At 36.3% G+C, this 25,726-nt stretch overlaps 1 protein-coding gene across 2 annotated transcripts in view; it reads left to right on the plus strand.

The window, feature by feature from the left end:
- The first annotated feature begins 2,104 nt into the window (after window positions 1-2,104).
- The window catches only part of homer (protein), a 112,196-nt gene continuing 88,574 nt past the window's right edge, over window positions 2,105-25,726 (plus strand). Inside the window, exons 1-2 of one of the 2 annotated variants that reach the window (XM_065238544.1) lie at window positions 2,105-2,248; window positions 12,999-13,155. In XM_065238544.1, the coding sequence (XP_065094616.1) occupies window positions 2,244-2,248; window positions 12,999-13,155 (162 nt within the window). In that variant the 5' untranslated portion in view covers window positions 2,105-2,243. The remainder of the gene's footprint in view (window positions 2,249-12,998; window positions 13,156-25,726) is intronic. The other variant, XM_065238545.1, reaches the window with a different exon arrangement.

The following is a 25,726-nucleotide window of genomic DNA, read 5'->3' on the forward strand; positions in this document are numbered from 1 at the left end:
TGTCAAAACTGAACCTACCCAAAAATGGGTAAACTGTGTTGGGAGTGACAAGTTGACAAATGAACAACGTCGATCGGATTCATACCAATGTTGTTCATTTGTCAACTTGTCACTCCCAACACAGTTTACCCATTTTTGGGTAGGCTCAGTTTTGACGGATCTGGGTGGGTTCTACCCAAATTTGGGTAGTTTTGAAATAGCGTGCGTAGAGATTTTCACGTCCAGTTGAATTAATCATATTGTCGAGCAGTTTTGGGACAACCTTCTACCAGCGATTTTACGGAAATGAAACATTAAGGCCGTTCGCAATGCTGAGTGCGTTCGCCGTTCGCAATGCTGAGTGCGTAGAGATTTTCACGTCCAGTTGAATTAATCATATTGTCGAGCAGTTTTGGGACAACCTTCTACCAGCGATTTTACGGAAATGAAACAATAAGGCCGTTCGCAATGCTGAGTTTCAAAATTGACCACTTTGTCAAGCAGTTTTGGCGTGACTTTCTACCAGCGATTTCACAAAACTGGACCAACTAATTTCTATTTTTTTTGTGAAACGCACAAATGTTGGCTACTTTTCTCGAGGTTCTGGAAGAAAAAATCTCTAAATAATGTTTCATTTCAAAGTTCGAGTGGTAGTAAACGTCATTTTATCTGCTCGAATGAAGTAGTTAATTGTTTTAAACTACTCGTCAATTCTATAATTTGAAACTGTCAAAAATAAAACTGCAACACGATCAGGGCAACGCACAGTTCTAAAAGATGTTTGTCATCATCAAGTTCCATAAACTTTACTGTTCTCTATGAAGTTCTCCGTTTTTTGTTTGTGAAGCTCTTCGAAGCATCTTTAAACACATCCAAAGAAATTTGAAACAGAGTTCCATTCATGTTTCAAACTCGCTCAGAATTAAAACAGAATATTCGAGCAGTTGCAAATCTGGTGCAAAATAGTGCTCGAAAAATGAAACTGCAACTCAGCATTGCGAGAGGTGCGTTTCTGTTCTAGTTTCAAATTGAAACAGTCCTTATAAAATACAACAGCATTGCGAACGGCCTAATCATTTTAAACTGCTCGAATGATGTGATCCATTGGTACGATATATGAGAGCGTGTTAGTCAATATCCGAGGAAAATACATCAGTGCTAACATTTGAAAACGGCACAAAAGCCATTTGTAAACAAATGGTTTGTGGGCCCTTTACTCACTACTTGAAGTACACCCACGCGACACAACAGCAACATCGGGTAGGGGAAATTTTCCCCTTCCTGACGATGCTGTTGGTTTGCGTGGGCGTTCTTCGGGTAGCGAGTAAAGGGCCCACAAACCATTTGTTTACAAATGGCTTTTGCGCCGTTTTCAAATGTTAGCACTGACATAACAAATCGCTGTCAAACTCATTTTGAGAGATCTAATTTCATACATTTTTTAGGTTATTCAGAGGAAAATAATAAACAACTTTACTCAGCGGTCCACCCACCTGCTAGTGTGCGGGCGTTAAACGTCACTAATCCTTTTTGACGTTTAATCATCTTTCTCTATCTAGCACACATGGATGAATGAACGGTTTGTTTTCCCACTAATCTGTTTTCTACTTGCTCGCACTTTTTCACTTTAAATAGTACAATAGTGTGCGCCGATTAAACGTCAAAAAGCTCTATACGTATACGCGACGAAGTGTGCGTAAGATAAACGTCGGCAATCTTAATTGACCTTTCTGCCGTTTATCAGTTGCACACTTCTGTAATCCTATTTTCAAGTGGGAAGTTTTTTTATCCTCATTTTCGCTCCAGCGAAATGATGCTTTGTTATTGTTATCCTCACTTTCGGACCATCAATACTCGCGCATATAGAATGGACTATAGACTTCTCTACCATCGTTTCATCAGGAAAATTTCTTCCATGGTGCATTGACGAATTTTAGTTCATGCTCTGACGAAAATTTTACAGGATTACTAATCATGAACACTAAATGTAAGCTTTCAGTAAGCGTTACCCCGATCTCCTGTCAAATTATCATTTCATGAACTAAAATTCATAGCGAAAAAGGTTCCCGATGAAAACAAATCACTGACACAACAGCACTTTAGACATCTCTATAGTAGTAAGTTGAACGCTGAATTTAATCGCCCAAACCGGGCTTTAGGACTTGGTTCAGTTTTTCTTAAATATATGTCAGACTGTGTGTAAAAGCAGCTAAGCAAAAAACAAATAGATTTATTCTTCCTATATTTAACCTAACCATTAAAGCATGGGGTAAGTAATTGTTCTAACTTTTATTGTAAGTGTAGTACGTATGTCATTAATAATAGTACTTCTGTCATAGTATATTTAATCGTTTCACCCTCAGAAGAAAAAAATACTAAGCTACGCCTTGTTCAATCGTTCAACCCCCAAACATTAAATTCTCACTGGAAGTAGGATGTTTGATACCAAGTACATAAAATTTATTATAATACCTTTAAGTCCGTACGCAGTAAAAGTTTGTGATGGATTAAAGGGAGATAAAAAGTTGCTAATATTAAATGGCATGTATGTTTTACCAAATAACTAGTTTATTTGTATTCAGATTCGACCCAGTTCAAAGGAGTGCGAGGCTGGATCCACGGAAAATTACAAAAGAAAAGTTCAAACGGACGTTTACTAAAGCCCTCTAGTAAAACTATGGACGACTGCCACCAGAAAACTATGAAAAGCTGTTCCAATCGAACCAAACGGTGCATTTTTACAGTTACTAGACAGCTTTTAGCAGACGGCCAAACTTCTACTGGAGGGCTTTAACGTTTAGCTATCGGAAAACTAGTAGTCTATTTTAATCGACGGAATAATAAATCAACCGGTCTAAACAGCTACTAGGGTAAACGCTCCTATGGTTGTGGTATGCAAGAAGAGTTTTTGTTTCCTATTAAAATATAGACTGTAAAAAATAGTTTAACTATTTACAAAAAAAAAAAAAATCAAAATTATTAAAAAAAAAAATAAAATAATTCAAATTGCATTTTTTGTTTAATTATTCTTTTATATTTATATTGTATTTAAGAAAAAGTACTACTCACTGACAATGTGTTTTTTCTGGGCAATTCATAAACAAAAAAGTTATGAATTATTGAAAAAGCACTATTTTCCAAAATACTACCTACGGTTATCGAATATCTTTGAAATAATGTTAATATCAAAACAAATTAAGTTAACAACAAAAAAGCTCTTGATGTTGAAAGTTATTCTTATAATCAGGCAAGACCGGTAACATTATTAAAATGAATAAAATAACAATATAGTATGACTTAGATCATCGGATTTAGAGTTGCTTTATGCTTTTGGGTTGTTAAAATAATACTTTAAGGAAATCTAAAAAACCAGCACATACTATGGGTTTTACAGTGATTTTACATGAGTTCTAGATTTTTAGGGGGGTACCCAATTTAAAATCACGAGATATCGTTTTAAAACATTTTAAAAAAATGTTCCTTAAGTAATTTTCTACAAAAAACTCTTGGACGGCAATGTCGTAACATGCTTTAGTTAGGCAGTATACGACATCGGGACAACATCCCAAACTTCAAAAAGAGAGTGGTACCACAAAATTAGGACGTGTTAGGATATAGGTATTAACGGCGCCGGTGGTGTAGTGGTAAGCGTGATTACCTCTCACCCAGCAGGCCTGGGTTCAATCCCAGTCGGCGCCGCCGGGATGTTCTGAGGCATAACATCTCTGATCACGCCTTCCTTTGGATGGGAAGTAAAGCCGTTGGTCCCCGGTTCATGAGTTGATGGGTCGATAGGTAGGGTCCAGGTGTGGGAGCTGCCTTCCTGGCACAACGGTAGCATTGGTGCTCAGCACGGAAAACAAGATCGACGGAAAAAAGAAACCAAAAGAAAAAAAAGAAAAAGGATATAGGTATATTCAGGACTTTTACTCAGGAGTCTACAAGAAAGTCAAATATGGTCAACTTTCTCAGTCCTAGAAAAAAGTTTCGATTTGTTGCACAGTGTATTCAATCATTGTCATATTTTTTTACATTTTTTCTTATTTTTTATTATAGTATGCTATTATTCGTCTCTATATAGATGTGTAATGTAACATGTCTCTTAACCGTAAATCAAAAATATATATATATACAGCCATTCCATAGCAAAACGATATAGAGCATTTCCAGCCCAAAACGCAAACCGGTTGGACATGAGTGTTTCCGATTTGAATGAAACATTTCTCACGTGTTCGCTGCTACTAATGGTTGCATTTTTCATTTAAATATGATTTTTTCCTCCAGAGTAACTTTTAAAAAGGGCGTATAAAAAAAATGGATTATTTTTTTTTTCAAAAAATCATAACTTGAAAACTATTGAGCCAATCTCTTATGTAAAACATGGTTCATAGGAATTATTGCTGAACCTTAATATGTCTGTATAAAGGTATGAATTTTGAAACTACCATTTCCCATCACTTGAATCCCCCATCAGCCATAATATTCACCCATCACTAAATTCCCAATATATGTTTTACCCCCGAATGTATATGCAAATATGTTAGTTCAACATGTAAATAATCGCACTACATGTCGCAATATTGTCGCGCTTATGTTAAATTCTCATTTGGTGACGGATACTGGATAAAGAGCCGCCGTGTGTTAAATCAATGGGCGCAGTCGTACGGCCATAAACAGAAAATAGATGGTATAATCCTTTTTTTGAGAAATTATCCTGCCACACACAGTACATCTCCGTTTACAAAATCACCAATTTTCTGATTCCGGTGTTGTTGTTGTTGTTGTTGTTGTTGTTGTTGTTGTTGTTGTTGTTGTTGTTGTTGTTGTTGTTGTTGTTGTTGTTGTTGTTGTTGTTGTTGTTGTTGTTGTTGTTGTTGTTGTTGTTGTTGTTGTTGTTGTTGTTGTTGTTGTTGTTGTTGTTGTTGTTGTTGTTGTTGTTGTTGTTGTTGTTGTTGTTGTTGTTGTTGTTGTTGTTGTTGTTGTTGTTGTTGTTGTTGTTGTTGTTGTTGTTGTTGTTGTTGTTGTTGTTGTTGTTGTTGTTGTTGTTGTTGTTGTTGTTGTTGTTGTTGTTGTTGTTGTTGTTGTTGTTGTTGTTGTTGTTGTTGTTGTTGTTGTTGTTGTTGTTGTTGTTGTTGTTGTTGTTGTTGTTGTTGTTGTTGTTGTTGTTGTTGTTGTTGTTGTTGTTGTTGTTGTTGTTGTTGTTGTTGTTGTTGTTGTTGTTGTTGTTGTTGTTGTTGTTGTTGTTGTTGTTGTTGTTGTTGTTGTTGTTGTTGTTGTTGTTGTTGTTGTTGTTGTTGTTGTTGTTGTTGTTGTTGTTGTTGTTGTTGTTGTTGTTGTTGTTGTTGTTGTTGTTGTTGTTGTTGTTGTTGTTGTTGTTGTTGTTGTTGTTGTTGTTGTTGTTGTTGTTGTTGTTGTTGTTGTTGTTGTTGTTGTTGTTGTTGTTGTTGTTGTTGTTGTTGTTGTTGTTGTTGTTGTTGTTGTTGTTGTTGTTGTTGTTGTTGTTGTTGTTGTTGTTGTTGTTGTTGTTGTTGTTGTTGTTGTTGTTGTTGTTGTTGTTGTTGTTGTTGTTGTTGTTGTTGTTGTTGTTGTTGTTGTTGTTGTTGTTGTTGTTGTTGTTGTTGTTGTTGTTGTTGTTGTTGTTGTTGTTGTTGTTGTTGTTGTTGTTGTTGTTGTTGTTGTTGTTGTTGTTGTTGTTGTTGTTGTTGTTGTTGTTGTTGTTGTTGTTGTTGTTGTTGTTGTTGTTGTTGTTGTTGTTGTTGTTGTTGTTGTTGTTGTTGTTGTTGTTGTTGTTGTTGTTGTTGTTGTTGTTGTTGTTGTTGTTGTTGTTGTTGTTGTTGTTGTTGTTGTTGTTGTTGTTGTTGTTGTTGTTGTTGTTGTTGTTGTTGTTGTTGTTGTTGTTGTTGTTGTTGTTGTTGTTGTTGTTGTTGTTGTTGTTGTTGTTGTTGTTGTTGTTGTTGTTGTTGTTGTTGTTGTTGTTGTTGTTGTTGTTGTTGTTGTTGTTGTTGTTGTTGTTGTTGTTGTTGTTGTTGTTGTTGTTGTTGTTGTTGTTGTTGTTGTTGTTGTTGTTGTTGTTGTTGTTGTTGTTGTTGTTGTTGTTGTTGTTGTTGTTGTTGTTGTTGTTGTTGTTGTTGTTGTTGTTGTTGTTGTTGTTGTTGTTGTTGTTGTTGTTGTTGTTGTTGTTGTTGTTGTTGTTGTTGTTGTTGTTGTTGTTGTTGTTGTTGTTGTTGTTGTTGTTGTTGTTGTTGTTGTTGTTGTTGTTGTTGTTGTTGTTGTTGTTGTTGTTGTTGTTGTTGTTGTTGTTGTTGTTGTTGTTGTTGTTGTTGTTGTTGTTGTTGTTGTTGTTGTTGTTGTTGTTGTTGTTGTTGTTGTTGTTGTTGTTGTTGTTGTTGTTGTTGTTGTTGTTGTTGTTGTTGTTGTTGTTGTTGTTGTTGTTGTTGTTGTTGTTGTTGTTGTTGTTGTTGTTGTTGTTGTTGTTGTTGTTGTTGTTGTTGTTGTTGTTGTTGTTGTTGTCTAAACAGAATCTGGCGTAGCGGCGTTTACCCTATCAGCTGGCGAACCGGAATTATAGTGCCGATTCCGAAGCCAAACTGTTCTGAATCTGGACCTGCTGCTTTCCGACCTATCACTATAACGTATCGTGAACCGCAGATTGACGACTGAGAACGTATCGTGAACCGCAGATTGACGCCTTTAGAGCTGGGAGAGGCGTCGACACATACTTGGCGGAGTTGGATAGGTCATTGCCAAATCGGGACAAACACTGCTTGATTGCATCGCTTGATCTGTCGAAAGCGTACGACACCACTTGGCGGTACGGTATCTTGCGCACTCTGCGTAAGTGGCTGATGGGTGGGCGCATGTTCAACGTACTGAACAGTTTCCTCACCGACAGATCTTTCCTGGTGAACGTGGAAAAACATTTATCGGGTGAAATGCCATTGGAGAACGGAGTCCCCCAAGGGTCAGTGTTGTCTGTCACGTTATTTCTTATAACGATGCAGCCGATTTTCAGAGTGGTGCCGCATACTGTTGCCGTGCTTCTCTATGCGGACGATATTTTGCTGGTGGTACGGAGGAGTAAGAAGCGTCCTCTGTATAGAGATCTACAGGCTGCAGTGAAAGCTGTCGACAAATGGGCGAAAAGCGTCGGCTTCACATTTTCCGCGACAAATCAAAAAATTTCTACGGCAGTCCCAACGCCCGTTGAGAACCCAGCAACGATATATTCATCTACAGCTGTACCGAGGACAAATCAACTGAAAGTTGTTGGCGTCAACATTGACCGGTCGCTGTCCTTCAAACACCATTGCAAGGAAATCAAAAACACGTGCGACTCTAGACTGGGGATCTTGAAGATGATCGGGGCTAAACTTCCGCGAGGGCAACGCGATTCTCTGTTGGGTATCGGATCAGCAATCGTCACGTCGCAACTTATCTACGGTATCGGGCTCGTCAGTAGAGCGAAGGATTCGGTGGTGCAGACTCTTGCATCCATCTACAACCGAATGGTCCGGTTCGCCTCAGGGGCGTACGTCACCAGTCCGATTCCAGCGATTATGGCTGAAGCAGGTACTTTGCCATTTGATTTAATGGCTATGCAAGCCATAATTCGTGCTGCAATTCGTTTGATGGAGAAGGATTCTAGGAATATCGATCTTCCAGTTGTGGAACGAGCGTCCGATCGCCTGGCGACGATTGATGTAGAGCTTCCAAACATCGCTGTACGAACACGTCTCGCCAACCGAGAGTGGTATGAACCCAAGCCGCATATTGTTTGGGATGTCAAACGGAAGGTGAAAGCTGGGGATCCCCTGAATACAGTGCGTCCCATCGTGCAGGAATTGCTGGCTAACCGGTTTAACCGTGCTTTGGATATTTATACGGATGGTTCTAAATGCGAGAACATAGTTGGAGCAGGTGTATTTAGAAGCAGCATTCAGCAAGCAATAGGTCTTCCGTCACAATGTAGCGTGTTTTCGGTGGAGGCCTTTGCAATCAAGTCGGCCGTCATCGCTGCAAGAGCATCAACCGAATGTGTTATAATTCTGTCTGATTCGGCCAGCTGTCTTTCGGCGATAGAGAGTGGTAGATCGCAGCATCCGTAGATCCAGGAAATCGAGCGCTTACTACGTGGACGGCCGATCCACCTTTGTTGGATCCCTGGTCATGCCGGAATTCACGGTAACGAAGAAGCAGACCGTCTAGCCAGTGAAGCACGAAACAGTCCACCAATCAACGTCGCCGTACCAAGGATTGATTCCATCAAGAACATGAACCAAGTCTTTCGTCAGCTATGGGAAGCACGTTGGGCACAATTGACAGATGTGAAGCTGAAGGAGGTCAAAAGGGAAACGAAGAAGTGGATCGATCAGTTCAGCTCTGCCGATCAACGCATATTCACTCGTCTGCGCATTGATCATACTACACGAAACGAAAATCAATTATTTAATTCATGTGTTTCACTTATACATTTTTGCCAGAGTATCAGCCTTATACATTCCATAAGACAAACCACATAGGTCCTATTAGAATGCATTAAAGGTATGTGTGACCGCTTATACATTTCATTTGACACATGATCTTTATTAACTTTTTGCAAGGCGTCTGCTTATTAATTGACTTATACATTTTATGAATAATCAGCAATGGAAATTTGCCAAAAGGTATACGGAGATTTCTATCCGTGTAGGGTTAGGCATAACTTTTTGCTGAAGAAAACAGCTCCGCCAGCATGTGAATGCTGTGGGACCGTTGTTGACGTTCGTCACATTATTCTGCACTGCAGAAAATTTGAAGCGGCCAGGACGAAATACGGAATCGATTCCACAAGCCTTTTTACGGCGTTACGCAACGACGATGATTATGAGAAGCGGTTGCTGAAGTTTCTGCATGAAACCAAACTTTATCGGAAGCTTTGAAGGGCGAAGATAGAATGGAAAGGAAAATGCAGGATATAGGAAGAAAACGAAGCGGAGGATGAAGAACAAGCAAGCGATGCAGAAGAAAAACGAAGTCTGAATGGAAGAAGATGTCGGACAGGAAATGGAAGAAGATGCAGCGGAAGAATGTTACCAATGAATGTTGGAAGCAAATGAGTTCATGAAGAAGATGCTGAATGGAAATCGAAAAAGATAGAGTGAAAAAGGATGAAGATGAAGCCGAAAACGAAAGTACTACAGAAGACATGAATGAGTATGAAGATGCAGAAGAATGAAGATAAATATGAAGCGCAAGGAAAGAACGGAGAAATCGAAAAATAATGTGGAAAAGATATATGGAAGATCATGAAGAATGAAGATGGTGAATATATATATAGAAGAAGTAAAGAAGAAATTTATGGAGAAGAAGTGTAAACCATGAGATGAGCATGCAGACGATGAACCAGGAAACGAGCAAACGATAAGAAACCTAAGTGAATTTTGAATTGTATCGTAAACACTAACACTCACCCTCACATCACTCTGAACACACCCACACACTGTTTACACAAAAACCAATTCAACTGACATGAATGCATCAGCAGGATGTAAAATGTCAATAATAAAGAACAACAACAACAACAAAGCCTGTTTTTGTTGATTCAAACGCCTTAATTTCCGCGCATCGTATTCAGACCAATCGGTCTTCCATACTCTCCTCGTACCTAGAAGACGCCACCCTGAGCTATCAGCGTCCTTTTCCTTGTTCAATTCTACCTCCACACTGGGGTGTAAGTCGGGAGAAGATGGTAGCGATGCAGTATGGCGTGCTATGTTGGCAGACAGCGTCTTCACCTCATCGAGTATTTCAAGCTCCAACATTGAATTTGTTTGCATTGTGCAACTTGCCGCGGTATCTAAAGAGAGCTGGGTGAGATGGCTAATCTCATCATTTAAGCTACGTAGGTCTGTTGATAGCGCTGACGTCACCGATTCGACCGCCACATGAACATTCTCCTTTGTTCAAAGCGAGGTGAAAGTTGAAGTAAGTGAAAAATCAAATCTGTTTACAATTCCAAATGAAGTGAATTTTTTGCGAATTTAGATTTTCACGCTGGTGAAAAATGTAGTATTTTGTATGAGATTTGACCTTTAAGCGGTGAATGGAAACCTAATAGAAAAATTTCAAAAAGGTTATATCTGCTCTATGCTTCACCGACTTTTTCTTTCGTTAAAAACTCAACTGAAACAAACATTTCCTGCTGTGTTTGACGTTTTGCTTCTAGATCATATCTTCTGTAGCAAAAATAGCAAAAAATGCATAACAGTGCATAGAGAATGTCGATGAAGAGAATCGATCATTGCTGATAGGATCTTTTGAAATGGTCACCTAGATTCAGTGTTCGGAAAATCTCAAATAGTAAAATTTCACGCTTGAGATTATTCGCTTATGAGTTTTGTCTTGCGAAATTTAACTGCGCAAAAATCACAGATGAGTTTTCAGGTTCAAACATTAATTGCTTATATTTTGGTGTTATTAATTGTTATTAGCGTTGTTTTTGTATCAGTGGATGGAAAACTAACAAAACATGCATAAAAATGCTTTCAATTGACGTTTGAGCGGTTTTTATAAGTTTAAACTGTAATGATTTGTTTGTCGTTGTGAGTTTGAGTGCGTGAAAATGCATGAGAATCTCAAGCGTTACATTCGCATCATGCTTGCAATTGCTCATTACAGCTAAAATTCTATTTTTCGGTATTATGAAACAATGGGATACTATAATAATAATTTTTATTTGTAAGATGCAAGAATAGGTGGTAAAGTTTGTATATGACACATAAAATTTGTCAATTTTGCTTTCAGAAGGTCACAATTAACGATTTTATGATCGCTGATTGCTCGCTCATCGCGTTATTTGATGCAAAATATTAGTGTTTGAAGTCTCAGAAAGGTCTAAAAGTGTGAAAAAAGAGTTGGCGTAGATTGTGAAAATAAAAATAAAAATAAAAAGGAAAATGGCGAGAAGCAGAAGGAACCGGATGGCTGAACGACGGTGCAATACGAGAAAAAAAACAAACGGTTGCGTCCTCTGCGTAAGATGGCCGAAAGACGAAAAAGAAGGAATGGATGGTTTGTCCTTCAAAAAAAGCTAAGTACAATAGTTTTTGTGTTGCGTTAAATGTAGAGGGTGGGTTTAGTCGGGAATGGGATGCAGATTTTCCGGAAAAGCTGCAGCAATGTGGGTGACGTTTCCTCGAATTTGGGTGGAATTTTGCTCATTTGTATGTGGATACACTTTTTGCGCTTTTTGAGTGAACTGATATGAGCACACTGATAAAATTTCAAAGATTATTTTTATGTGCCCCACACATGAATTTTTGAAATGTGATCAACGAATTATATCTATTTGTCAAACGCATACTTAATATGTGTACACATAAAAGCCATGTGTAACCAAAAAAACTATTCTTTTGACTAATAAATTTTATGTGTGCTTCTGGGTGGATTCTGTTTATGTGTGGTCACATAAAAAATCATGTGGAAATTCGTCAGTAAAAATGTGTGGAATTGTATTAGTGTAGCATTTTTTGTCCGAGTATAGAATGGTAGAGATAGGCGAGACAACAACCAATTGAAGCGTTTGTTGTAATGCCATCTAGTGTCAATTTAAAAAAAAGTATAGATGTAATGATAGTACACGACTAGAAAATGGTTCCCAGCGACCAGTTCACTTTTCCTTACTTTTGATAGTATGTCTCCTTTTCTCCTTCTAATGTTGCCAAAAACAATGAAAATTAATGAGATAAGATTAAATTTGTTCGTTTGTGGTTGTGTATGAAAAAACTGATTAAGGTTGTGTTGATTCTGCCATGGTTATTGTATTTGGTGGGCTTGTTCCAGTTATGTCGCTTTCGTTATTGCGGTGTAGCACCGGTGTAGTGTAAACAGGAATAAGCGCGAGTCTTTGACAGCTTAACATCATTAGTTTTTAAACAAAGGTACATCCTATATCAACACCCTATATTATTTCAGTGTACAGCAGTGTAGCACCGCAAAAACGAAAACGAAATAAATTTCGTATAATTTGAGTGCATTACATGAACTTAAGTTTACTTTAATTGATTATAATTAAAATTGAAAAGACATAGAGGTTTTGGACCTACGGGAGAAGAGGTAGTAAAATTATTTTCACTCCCGCGAGTTTTCCTCTCAATCAATAGAAAAAAAAGATAAAATACAACATATTTCCTTCCTTTTAATTAGCTACGGGTGTGACAACGATGGCGAGTTCACTATGTTATATTTTCATTTTATTTCAGCAACCTTATCTTCCAGCAGATGATCCGGACAGCAATTTCAACATTAATAAAAAAAAACTATATATGCCAGCAACACTGACTGGGTGTATCCTATGGCTTACCTTCCCTACTAACATAATTCTTAAATTCCCGAGACATTTATGAGGGGTCGTAGAGTTCTCTGCATCTCTCTTAAGTAAATGTTGGACTAACATACCTTTCCTATCCCTACCAGTTGTAAGGACGTGGCCAGGACAATCCTTAACTGTTGGAGCGGGATATGTCGTTATCTGGGAGATAGTAATTACTTCCTACTTACTATCTGTCCAGTAATAGATATCCGTCTTGCTCTTAATAGTTTTGAATTCGTACCACCTACGATATTGTGCAACTTGTTCGATGCTAATGCTAATGCTAATGCTAATGCTAATGCTAATGCTAATGCTGATTGCTCGCTCATCGCGTTGCTCATCGTTACAGCTAATCTCTAGTTGTGCCCTTCGGAAAGCAAAATTGACAAATTTTATATGTCATATACAAACTTTACCACCTCTTCTTGCATCTTACAAATAAAAATTATCATTATAGTATCCCATTGTTGCATAATACCGAAAAATAGCATTTTAGCTGTAATGAGCAATTGCAAGCCTGATTCGCATACGAGCTTATTCTCTCGGAAGGGCTCAATGAATGAGATTTGAGGATGATTTTCCGAACACTGCCTAGATTTGATAATACGTTATTATATTGTATTTTCCTACTATCAAATTTTGACCTACCAAAACATATTTCTTCTTTTAGGGAACAACCAATATTCTCTTGCAATGCTCATGTATTCCATATCGACCCAAAAACAAAAAGGACATGGATTACAGCTAGCTCTAAAGCTATATCTGTAAGCTTTTTCTATGACTCTTCCAGGAATCTCTACCGCATCATTAGTGTAGAAGGAAGTAAGGTAAGAAATGTACAACTTAATGGCTTGTTCAGACTACAGAGCTATAAAATCGACAGTGAGCATGCATAAGGGCGTATACGCGATGATCGATTCTCTTCATCGTTTTTCTCTTTGCATTGCTACAGCTAAGCGAAACAATTTTGTAGAATTTGTTCAATGGAGAGTTGTAATAGGTTGTATTGGCTTTCAAAAGCAACAACAAACGCACCGACAAACGTTAAATCTAGCGAGTTATTAAGAAAAGAGAAAATCGATGAAGAGAATCGAAAATCGCGTATACGCCCTTATGAATGCTCACTGTCGAAATGTTACAAGGGCGTTATAATAATTATCGACAAGAGAAATTTCATCAAGATAACCCTGTAACATGTTACAATTCCGTAGTCTGAACATATCATAAAGGACTGATTGAGTGCGTGTCTAATAATGCCATTTTCAGACTTTACAGTATTAACATGTATTATAACATTATTATAAATGAACGACACGAAAAATGTCAACTGACGCGTTATAAGCCTATCTTGATGACATTTTTATTTTCATTAATTATTATATCATATTATAACTCTGTAGCCTGTAGTCTGAACGTGGTACGAGTTATTTTCTACATCCTTCTATGATTTGTTGATGGTTTTCGTTAAACGCTAGCCAGGCTGAACAGTTATAACGTGTTATAAGCCTATCTTCATGACATTTTTCTTGACATTTTATAACAATGTAGGCAAGGCATAGCACAGTTTTAAGTATATTTTGATGACATTTTTCTTGTCGATAATTATTATAACATGTTATAGCTCTGTAATCTGACCAATGCATTATACTATGTTCAGACTAAATTATTCTAATAAAAGCCCAATCTCAGTGTGTAACACACCAAGATAACCAGGCTTGCAATTGCTCATTGCAGGTAAAAATGTTGTTAGTTGGAATTATAAAACTATGAGATGTTATAACGATATTTTTTATTTGAAAGATGTACACACTTAGATTATTTTACCTAAATCTGTGAAATTTTAACTTAATGTCAACAGCTGAACGTTCGGTAAACAGTTCAGTGATTTTTCACAGATTTCTGTGAATATCTGTGAAAAATTACAGGAAATCTGTGAAAAACCACCGAATGTTCAGCTGATGAGATTTCGGTAAAATTTAACAGATTTCGGTAAAATAATCTTAGTGTGTAGGAAGAGGAGATAAAGTTTGTTTATGACACATAAAACCTGTCAATTTCGCTTACAGAGTGTCACAATTAGCGATTAGCTTTAACGATGAACGCTCACTTATCACGATTGCTCATCACAGCTAAAATCGCTAATTGTGTTCCTCTGAAAGCAACATTGACAGGTTTTATGTGTCATACACAAACTTTACCTCTTCTTATTGCATGTGGGAAAATGTTGTGGAATGAAAAAAAAATTGTTGCGTGAAAAGGAATTTTTTACGCAACAAGGAAAATGTTGCGCAACATGAAATAAGTTGTGCGAAATGAAAAATTAGCTACAACAGGCGCCACAAACCAATACTCTCATACTCAATATTCAAGCGACCATTGACTTAGGGGGTACACGACGTTAGGCATACGGTCGTTAGGCATACGGACGTTAGGCATACAGACGTTAGGCATAATGTACGATAGGCATAATGGACGTTGGGCATAAAGGACGTTAGGCATAATGGACGTTAGGCATAATCTACCCGATGAATTCCAGAAGGATGATAATGGGGATCGTCTATTGATTGCTGACTTCGGTGACAATAATGAAAGAGCCTTAATTTTTGGAACTCATGAAAACTTGAGACGTCTTGGACAGCAAAGTATTGGGTTACAGATGGTACGTTTGCCACAGTTCCTTGTTTGTTTCGGCAACTCATCACTGTTCATGGAAGTATCGCTCCCTCACATCAGCAGACGGTTCCGCTAGTATTCATACTGATGACAACAACAAAAGAATCGTTGTATCGAAAAGTATGGCAGGAAATCCTGGAAGCAGCAGGTATGTTTTTTTTTTTTGTTATTGAATGAAAAACCACAGAATTCACCATTCTTCATTTCTTGAGCTGTTCTTTGGCATCATATTTTATTCAACCTCAGCTTTTTTTTTTGTTATTGAATGAAAAATCACAGAATTCACCATTCTTTATTTCATGAGCTGTTCTTTGAGGAAAACCTTTTCTTCTTTGACAATTGCAATATGTGTGTAAGAATATATTACAACAAATGTTTTTTTTTTTTTATTTCTAGATACGATTGATTTCAAGATATAGTTCAAAACTATGCTGAGTTTTCATTGCCAGTTTACTTAACCGCTATCGCTACTAATCTTGGATCTAAGTAAATATGTAGCTACGTCACTTATGATATGATAAATAATGGATTCCAAACTGTGCTTGTTTGTTTAACTTGTATCATTTTTTTATTCAACGGTTAGCCTAATTTAAGCATTGTTATCATGCTCGAAACAGGTTTCTAGAGTTTCACAGCAGCAAGGTATTTTATGCCTAACGTCCATTATGCCTAACGTATATTATGCCTAACGTCAATTATGCCTAACGTCCATTATGCCTAACGTCCGTATGCCTAACGTATTTATGCCTAATGGGGTACACTCGACTTAGGGTGGTGTAGTTTTTAATTTTCCTTAATTTGTTTTCCGTCGATCTTGTTTTCCGTGCTGAGCACCAATGCTACCGAGGCCAGGGAGACAGCTCCCACACCTTGACCCTACCTATCGACCCATCAACTCATGAACCAGGGAACCAACGGCTTTACTTCCCCCCGAAAGAAGGCGTGATCAGAGATGTTATGCCTCAGAACATCCCGTCGCCAGGGAGGCAGCTCCCACACCTTGACCCTACCTATCGACCCATCAACTCATGAACCAGGGAATCGACGGCTTTACTTCCTCCGGAAAGAAGGCGTGATCAGAGATGTTATGCCTCAAAACATCCCGGCGGCGCCGACTGGGATTGAACCCATACCTGCTGGGGTGAGAGGTAATCACGCTTATCACTACACCACCGGTGCCACTAAAATTGGAAGTTATCTTTAATGAAATATTGCCTAAGTAGTTCAGAAAATGTTTCTTTTTATTTCATGACTTCAAAATTTTTAACCAATAATCTTTTTAGGAGATGCACAATTATGCTCAATTTTCAATCACAATTACCGTAATTACTTTTTACCGATAAACCTAAAAAATTTCCAACCATATGTTTGAAACAGAACACCTCTCAAACTTGTGCAAATGCTTCTTCTAATGTACGTGTTTAGCTTTTAAATTGCAAGTTTATTTATTTTATTTTATTTAACTTAAATTAGACTAAAAATGCAAATTATATGTTCTGGGATGAAGCTGATGATGCAGGCTTTTATTTATTAGTCGTCAATCAGTTTAGACCGTTTTACAGTTTTACTTAAACGCTAATTGTTACAATTTTACTTCAATTACTTGCATAGCATTTATATTTTATTATTGATGCCTAGCTAACCTCGTGAAGAAAGTTTTTTTAAGCGTACTTTTATTCATTGTTATGTCAATATATTCACAGTATGTATTATAGCAAGACATCATTCTATTCAATGGGCTGTTTTTGGCATAGTCTGTTCTTTGATTGTTGATGCTAAATAAATTTCTATTCCGCAGTGAGCGAGTGGGAGCATAAAAATTGATATTTTCCAAAATCTCTGGACTGTTAACTCTTTGCGAAATCACATCGTTTATAAAAGCAATCATTGCGAACTCTCTTCGCTTTTTGAGCTCATCTAAATTAATTAGCATACAACGCGATTCATAAGATGGAAGTGGAAAACTCGTCCAACCCAACTTTCTTAGAGCGAACAACAAGAACTGCTTTTGAACTGATTCAATGCGGTTTACATGTGTATCATGATATGGAGCCCAAACTATGCTACAATATTCGAGAAGAGGCCTCACATATGCTACGTAAAGTGTTTTGATTGTGTAGGGATCATTGAAGTGCAAACTAAATCTTTTAATGAACCCGAGCATGTTGCTTGCTTTGTAGATAATGTTATTGTAGTGATCAGCAAAAGTTAACTTGGAGTCGAGGATAACACCTAAGTCTCTGACTTGATAGGATCTTTGGATTGTTTTCTGGCCAAGAGTAATTGTGTCGTGTATTACAGCTTGCTTTCTTGTGAACGATATAGAATTGCATTTATTAATATTTAGTTCTAACAAATTTTTCTTACACCATGTGTAAAAAACGTCAATTTCTTGTTGAAATATTTGAAGATCAGGTGCTTTAGATATCTCCATGAAAAGTTTCATGTCATCAGCATATATAGAAACATGAAGAAATTTAAAAATATGTTCTATATCGTTGACAAATAAAATAAACAGTAATGGACCAAGATGTGAACCTTGTGGCACACCAGATGTTACATTAACTATGGTGGACAGATTTCCTTCAAATCTTACCTTTTGCGTCCGCCTTGATAAGTACGACTCGATCCATTTCAGTAGCCTAGGACTGAAGCCTAATTTGGATAGCTTAAAAAGCAAGAGTGGTATATCAACTCTGTCAAATGCTTTACTGAAATCAGTATATAGCGTTTCTACATAATTTCCTTTATCCATTGAGTTTAAACAGTATGACACAAAATGTATCAAGTTGGTAGTTGTAGATCGTCCTTTAACAAATCCGTGCTGTTTGCTAGTAATTACCGACCTCATCTGTAAGAATACATTGTCATTAATGATGGATTCGAATAATTTAGGAATGCTTGATAATATAGCAACTCCACGGTAATTTTTTACATCAGACTTTTTACCACTTTTAAAAATTGGAATTAAAAATGATTCCTTCCAAATCGGAGGAAGTACACTCGACTCCAAGGATAAATTAAACAGCCAGAACAAAGGTTTTGCTAGCTCCTTCGAAAGTGACTTTAAAAAAATAGGTGGTAAACCATCCGGTCCAGCACCTTTTGAAGCATCCAAGGTTTCAAGACCACGTATAATTTCCTTGAGAGTTAAATTATCCACTGCGATGTTCTTCATTGGCTCGGGGAGATACGAAAAATATTGATAATCTCGCTCATTCTCATCATGAATTGTATAAACGTCCTGAAAGAAGTCAGCAAATAAGTTACTAATCTGACTAGGAGTATTGCCCAACTTACTGTCTAATTGCATTTTGGATGGAAAGCTCTTGGATTTTTGCCTTTCTTTAACATAGTTAAAAAAGGATTTTGGGTCTGACTTAATGTTAGTTTCAATCTTTCTATTGTGCTCTTCATATGCATTTTCAATTTCTAAATTAAGTTGGTCACAAATAGTAAGATAATAGGTAAAATTTTCATCATTTTTGTTTCTCTTGTACGCTTTATGAGCTTTCTGCTTTCTGTTTCTAAGATTTATTATCTGTCTATTGTACCATATTGGTGTTTTTGCATTGGCTTTTTTCTTTTGCTTCATGGGCACTGTCTGTTCTAGAATAGAATAAATAATCTGATAGAATACATCAACTGCATGTTCTGTATCATGACTACGGATTACAAGTTGCCAATCTATACTGTTCAATTTATTTTTGATAGCTCCATAGTCTGCCTTACTGAAATCGAAATAGGGGTCTGACAAATTATTATCCACCATTGCGGTTTTTTCAAGTATCATTATGGAATATTCAATAGCAGTGTGGAACACTTCATTTTTCCAAAGAGGAGAAGGTGACTCTGATACGCAAAAATCGTCAGTCATGGTAGTAAATAGCAAATCTAAATAGCAGTTATTTTGATTTTTTATATCATTTACTTGATTCAATCCAATTTCTGCGCATTTTTCAAACAAAGTATGAAGTGTTTCATTTTCCCCCATAATCGGAATCAAAATGGATTCATTTTCGTCATCTACAATAAAATTAGCTGCCCGTTGATTAAAATCTCCGTATATGTGAACGTTTATGCAATGCAATATTCAGAAGTTAGCATTTATACTTGATTTGAGTTCGCTGAAGAACCTTGTGTTAAAATTTCAACAAAAGTTGTGGTTTAAGGCCATCGTTCGGACATTTTAAGCCGTTTGTCTGTGATTAGGGTGGTTTTCCAGGAAACGTCCCGAAAATCCTGTGAAGGAAAGCGAATATCGGGAAAAAAATTCCGTCCGATTGTAGCCAAGGATTTTGTTTTCCTAGTGGGGTAAAATTTGGGTGGAAAAGTGCATTCAACTTCAAGTGGTGTGCTTTTTCCGGGAAAGTGGCATTTCCACCCAAAGAGAATATGCACGTGAGTGTATATGTGCGCGCAAGGAAACGCAATCTTGCGCCTATGTTTTCCCGGGAATTTTCCAAGAAAGTATACCATATTTTTATACCAGGACATTCTGCAGACTATGCACAACATGATGGTATACATAAACATATGATTTTCGAAAATTTGTAGCATGGTTTTTCAATTTCCAAACCATGCGCCAAACATTCTCGCTGTAAATTCGTCACGGAAATAGTAAAGAAGCAATCAGCAATTATGCATTTGTTTTACCACGTTGCCACATTTTCTTGTTCGTAGGTCCACGAGTCCTTTTTCGCTAGTTCGCTCATCATATCAAATTGATCAGGAATTCTTCCGAATGTCAAAAATTATATCGAAGACCTACGACGGATCCGAAATTGAAATTGAGATCTCCATATATTCTTTCATCATATCAAACTGAACAGGAGTTCTTCAAAATCTTATCTTATCTATCGAAGACCTACGACTTATCGGGAATTGAAATCGAATCCTGCATATTCCCTCATCACATCAAATTGATCATTAATTCTTCCGAATAATCAGAAATTATATATAAAACGTATGCCTAATCGGAAATTGAAAATGAGTTCTCCATATATTCCACCAACACATCAAATTGATCATAAATCCTTCTGTAGACATTCGGGCAGTTAGAATATATTTCAAAATACAAGGATGGTCAAAAATTCTTCCAAACTATCAGAAGTTATATGGAAACCCTTCGATTGATTGCAAATTGAAATCAAATTCTCCATTAATTCCTTGATCATATCATATTGGAATTATCAGGAATTATTCCGAATAATAAGAAATTATATCGGAAAATGAAATCGAGTTCTCCATATGTTCCCTCATCACATCAAATTGATCAGGATTTCTTCCAAATTATCAGAATTAATATCGAACACGTATGACTAATTGGAAATTGAAATTGAGTTCTCCATATATTCCATCAACATATCAAATTAATCAGAAATCCTTCTGAAGAACTTCGGGCAGTTCGAATGTATTTCAAAATACAAGGATGATCAGGAATTATTTCGAAATTTCACCGAATTATCAGAAGTTATATGAAAACCCTATGACTGATTGGAAATTGAAATCGATTTCACCATAATGTGTACCCTATGTACCATATCAAAGTGTTCAGAAATTCTTCCGGATTATCAGAAATTATATTGAAGGTCTTCGACTAATAGAACAATTGCAACCAAGTTTCCATATATATCTCAATCAAATCAGGTTGATCAGAAATTCTTTCGAATTATCAGAAATTATAAAAAAAAAACTTCCTGATCAGAAATTAAAATCGAGTTGTCCTTATGCCCTTACCATATCAAATTGATCAGGAATTCTTTCGTGTGACCAAAAATTGTATCGAATACCTACGAATGGTGGGAATTTAAAATCGAGTTTTCCATATATTTCTTCATCATATCAAAGTGATCAGGAATTCTTCCGAATTATCATATATTATACCGAAGGCTTACGATTAAAAGAAGAATTGAAACCGAGCTCTCCATATATATCCTTTTTCCATCAAATTGAATAGAAATTGTCAGTTGGTCAGTAAGAATGTATTTACAAAATGTAATAATGATCAGGAATCATATGAAAGACTTTCAAATAATCAAAAATTTGTTTTAAACCCGTTGAATACTATCCAACAATGTCAGTTTGATAAATAATTCATTCGAATTATCATAAATGATACGAAGACCTACGATAGGAGATTGAAATCGAGCTCTCCATATATTCCCTGGTCATATCAGAGTGATCGAGAGTCCTTCTGATTATCTTTGGTCTGTAAGAATGTATTTTCAAAATTTAGCATTGATCAGGAGCCATGTAGACGATCTTCAAATGATCTTGAAATAAAACCATTTGAATATTCTTACATCATATGAGATTGGTTAGGAATTCTTCCGAATTATAAGAAATTATTTCGAGGACTTCCAACTTATAGAAAAATTTATATTGTGTTCTCCATATATTCGCTTCTCATATCAAGTCATCTTCCGAAGATCTTCGGTCAGTTAGAATGTATTTTCAAAATATAAAGATGGTTAGTCGAAGTCTTTCAAATGATCTTAAATTGAAATTCAATCTTTTGAATATTATCGTCCCATATGAGGTTGATCAGTAATTCCTCCAATTTATCAGAGTTTATATCGAAGGCTTACGACTTACAGGAAATTGAAATCGATTCTCCATATATTCGCTCATCATATCAAAGTGATCAGTAATTATTATGATGATCGTCGGTCAGATAGAATGTAGCAAAACTTCGAATATTCAAAGGATTTTATTTCAATTTCTGACCGTTTACAGATCTTCGACATGATTCCTGTTCAACGCTATGTTATGAAAATACGTTCTTATTGACTGAAGATCTTCAGAAGAATTGCTGATATATTTGTTATAAAAGGGGCGCTGGTGGTGTAGTGGTAAGCGTGATTCCCAAAAGGCCTGGGTTCAATCCAAGTCGGCACCACCGGGGTTTTCTGAGGAATAAAATTTCTTATCACGCCTTCCATCGGAAGGAAAGTTAAACCGTTGGTCCCCAGTCCATGAGTTGATGGGCCGATATGTAGGGTCCAGGTGTGGAAACTATCTCCCTGGTGCCGGTAGCATTGTTACTCAGTACGCAAAAGAAAATCGACGGAAACAAACCAAGGATTTTTTTTATATGATAAAGAAATATATGGAGAACTCGATTTCAATTTTTTTATTAGTCCAAGGTCTTCGATAAAATTTTTGATAGTATTCCTAATCAACCTCATATGATGAGAGAATATTCAATGGAATTATTTTTAATGTTTAATCATGTGATTCTTATATTTTGAAATGCATTCTTACTGACCGAAGATCTTCATAAGAATTTTTAATAATTTCGATTTGATAAGGAAATATTATATCAATTTATCAATATATTTATTCAGTTAGTCGTTAATCAAAAGCGTAGATTACATTATAATATCATTACTTATGATCTATGATTTCGCAGTGCTTGGAATTATTTTTCAATTTTAGCGGTGACATATTAAGGACAATCATTTCACAGTTTTCATTATATATAGATATCATCTGACTTATCGGTCCATATTTCGCTTAGCTAGTGCGGTGGCGATCTACCGCGAACAAATGTCTATTACGCAATTTTCGAAACGGTGCATAAAAATTAAGTCTTGATAATAAATAACCTGAGTCAATGCGTTGCGAAGCTATATTGTTTACGGAAGAGACCAAGAGACGATGCTCTTTCAATGAATGTTGATTAACAAACAACATGCTTCATAAGATGGGAGAAGAAATGCTGTCCATCCCAATTAACTCATATAATAAAAACTACTTTTGGATTGACTCTATTCGTTCAATTGTGTAAGGTGTAAAGTGGAAACCAAAACGCTTTATAAAATAAAATTGCTTTATAAAATAAATATGAATTGCTTGCTCTAAGAATTATTGTGTTATAATGATCCACAATTGCATATTTAGAATCTGGAAAAACACGTAAATCTTTTATTTTATATATTATTTATTTTATCAAACAAACTTTTACAACACCACGTCTAAAAAAACATGTACTTCATCAGCATGAATAAGCAGTTTGAGCTTTTTCAAAATAAGAGAGATACCGTTAACGTACAAAATGAAAAGAAGAGGTTCGAAGTGCGAGCCCTGAGGAACTCTTGACAAGTCTTGAAATGCATTAGATTTTTTCTCGCACTATCTTACAATTTTCTGACGGTCCGTTCCCAAGTATCACTTGCAACATCGTTCTTGACAAATAAAACAAATCCCAGTTGTGAATAAGTTCTATATTAATTGCTTGCAAAACGTCTTGTTTTAGACCCGTTGTATTGTTTTTGTGAAGTATTCAACCTTTCTGACATGCTGTTTATCTTGAAGTTATAATTCGGTATTGAATATCTCAATTATCAGTTTACAACATATTTATAAAAAAAAAACTTGGTGAAAACTTGCTAGCCTTATAAACAACATCTTTTCGTATGTCTGTTTTAGAAACGTGAGCAAATATGAATACATCTTAAATATAACTTATTTAAAATATGAAAGTAATAAGTTATATTTCAGTGGTACACATGACTAGCAAATTTTCATCAAATACCATCAGTTATAAATGTGTTATAAACAGGTAATTAAGAGTTGCAATACCGAATTATAACTTCATTATATGATACAAGTAATGTTCTTGTTTTTCGAATACATTTCATTCATGTTTTATCATCCCAAGTATGGTGTGTAGAAGAAAAACGTAAGATAACTAAAAATATGTTGACATTCTATTTTTTCCCAAAAAAAAAAGATGTTTGCAAAAATTGGGAATTTTATCAAGAATATGGTGTACAATTCTATTAACAGTATCAAGCTTTTTCTAAAGAGCCCATGAGTTTTTTGAAAGTAGAATGTAAAGATTCTCCAAAAAATTGCATGTGCATTGGGAGTATGAGATCTCATTTTATGCCCTTTTTTCACACAATTAAATACCCCAGAATAATAACTTTTGTTAATTGATGATGGAAACATAAAAAAATCCATTCGTTGGAAGGATGAAATTTATTTACAACATGCCCAAATTAGTAGGTTGCGTTGTAATTATAATTAAGTTGCGCTAGCCAATTATATTTACCATAACATATGTGTTTTATAAAGACATCACCTCTTGCGCTTTTATCGTGTGACTAGACTAAGTAAAAAATCTTGAAAGCGATTCTGCTGATTTTTACTTGATTTATTTGGTTTAGTCCTAAGAAAACAATTTTTTTTAAATAAACTGCAATGTCTCATTTACACCAATGACTGCGAGCAGAATGCTCTCATTTTCTGAATCAGAAATGAATGAAATCAGCATGCGTTGATTGAAAATGCCATAGATATGAATTTTAATTTCAGGAGAAAATTAAGATACTATTTATTCGGCTATTTGGAAGAATATTTCAATAGAAATATTACAATCAAAATATTTTTTTTTTTTTTTTATATATTAATTTATTTGTACAGGCTCAATCGAATAAACTTTACAGAGCCGAGTTATCATTTTCATTATACATGATTATTGTCTTAAATCTAGAGTTAAAGGAATTGAACCGATTACTCGCGGTCGTCTCGAGGTTAGTGGAGATTTACAATTTTTTGGGTGGGGAAAGGGAGAAGGAGGTTTGAAATATGATTTATTATACAAATATTTAATTAATCCTAAAACATGAACTTATTTCTATTCATCTTGAAAACAAACATTAAAAAAAAACTACACGCACAATACACAAACTAAACACAAGGTTAATCAAACTTACAATCTAAGGTTAGTATTCTTAAAGTAAACATATATGAGTTTCATAAACTCCAGGTCACGTCTAGCCAAAATATCCCGAACTGGAACATTAGGTTGTCTACCTCGAGCCCGAAGGGAATCGCACAGCTCAGATCTGACTCCACGATGCTCAGCACAAGACCAAAGGATGTGATCGGCGTCTTGGTAACCTTGCCCACATTCACAGAGATTGCTGTCTCCCAGCCCAACACGAAACAAGTGAGCGTTTAACGAATAGTGATTGGACATGAGGCGAGACATCAGACGAATGAAGTCTCGACCCACATCCAACCCCTTGAACCAAGGACTCTTCGACACCTTAGGGATGATCGAATATAGCCATCGTCCCAAACTCCCTTCACTCCACTTATTCTGCCAGCTGACGAGTGACTGTTGACGATAAATGAAGAAAAATTCATCGTAGGCGATTTGTCGATCGTAAATATCGCCTTCCATAGCGCCCACCTTAGCAAGTGAGTCAGCCATCTCATTGCCCGGAATCGAGCAATGAGATGGGACCCATGCAAAGGTGATGACAAAAGATCTTAAAGATAAAGCACTTAAAAGCTCTCGTATTTTCATGAGAAAATACGAGGAGTGCTTTACCGGCCTCATAGAGCGAATAGCCTCGACAGAACTGAGACTATCCGTAAAAATAAAATAATGGTCTGGTGCAAGTGAGGCGATCGTTTCTAGCGTATAATATATTGCCGCCAGTTAAGCAACATATATGGAACAAGGAGCTTGAAGCATTCGAGAGGCGCTATGAAATTCGTTAAAAATACCAAAACCAGCGGACGACTCTATTAGTGATCCATCTGTGAAGAACGATCTTGCGGAATCAACTTGGCCAAACTTTGCAGCGTAAATTGACGGAACAATCATGGAACGATGATGTTCTGGGATTCCACGAATCTCCCGCGTCATAGATAAATCAAAACTAACTGAAATACACGATGGGGATTATGCTGTGAAGGGCTGAC

This window comes from Ochlerotatus camptorhynchus, unplaced genomic scaffold (assembly GCF_037179485.1).
Source record: "Ochlerotatus camptorhynchus isolate MF236.1 unplaced genomic scaffold, CSIRO-AGI_Acam_v1.1 ptg000823l, whole genome shotgun sequence".
In the NCBI taxonomy this organism is placed as follows: Eukaryota; Metazoa; Arthropoda; class Insecta; order Diptera; family Culicidae; genus Ochlerotatus; species Ochlerotatus camptorhynchus.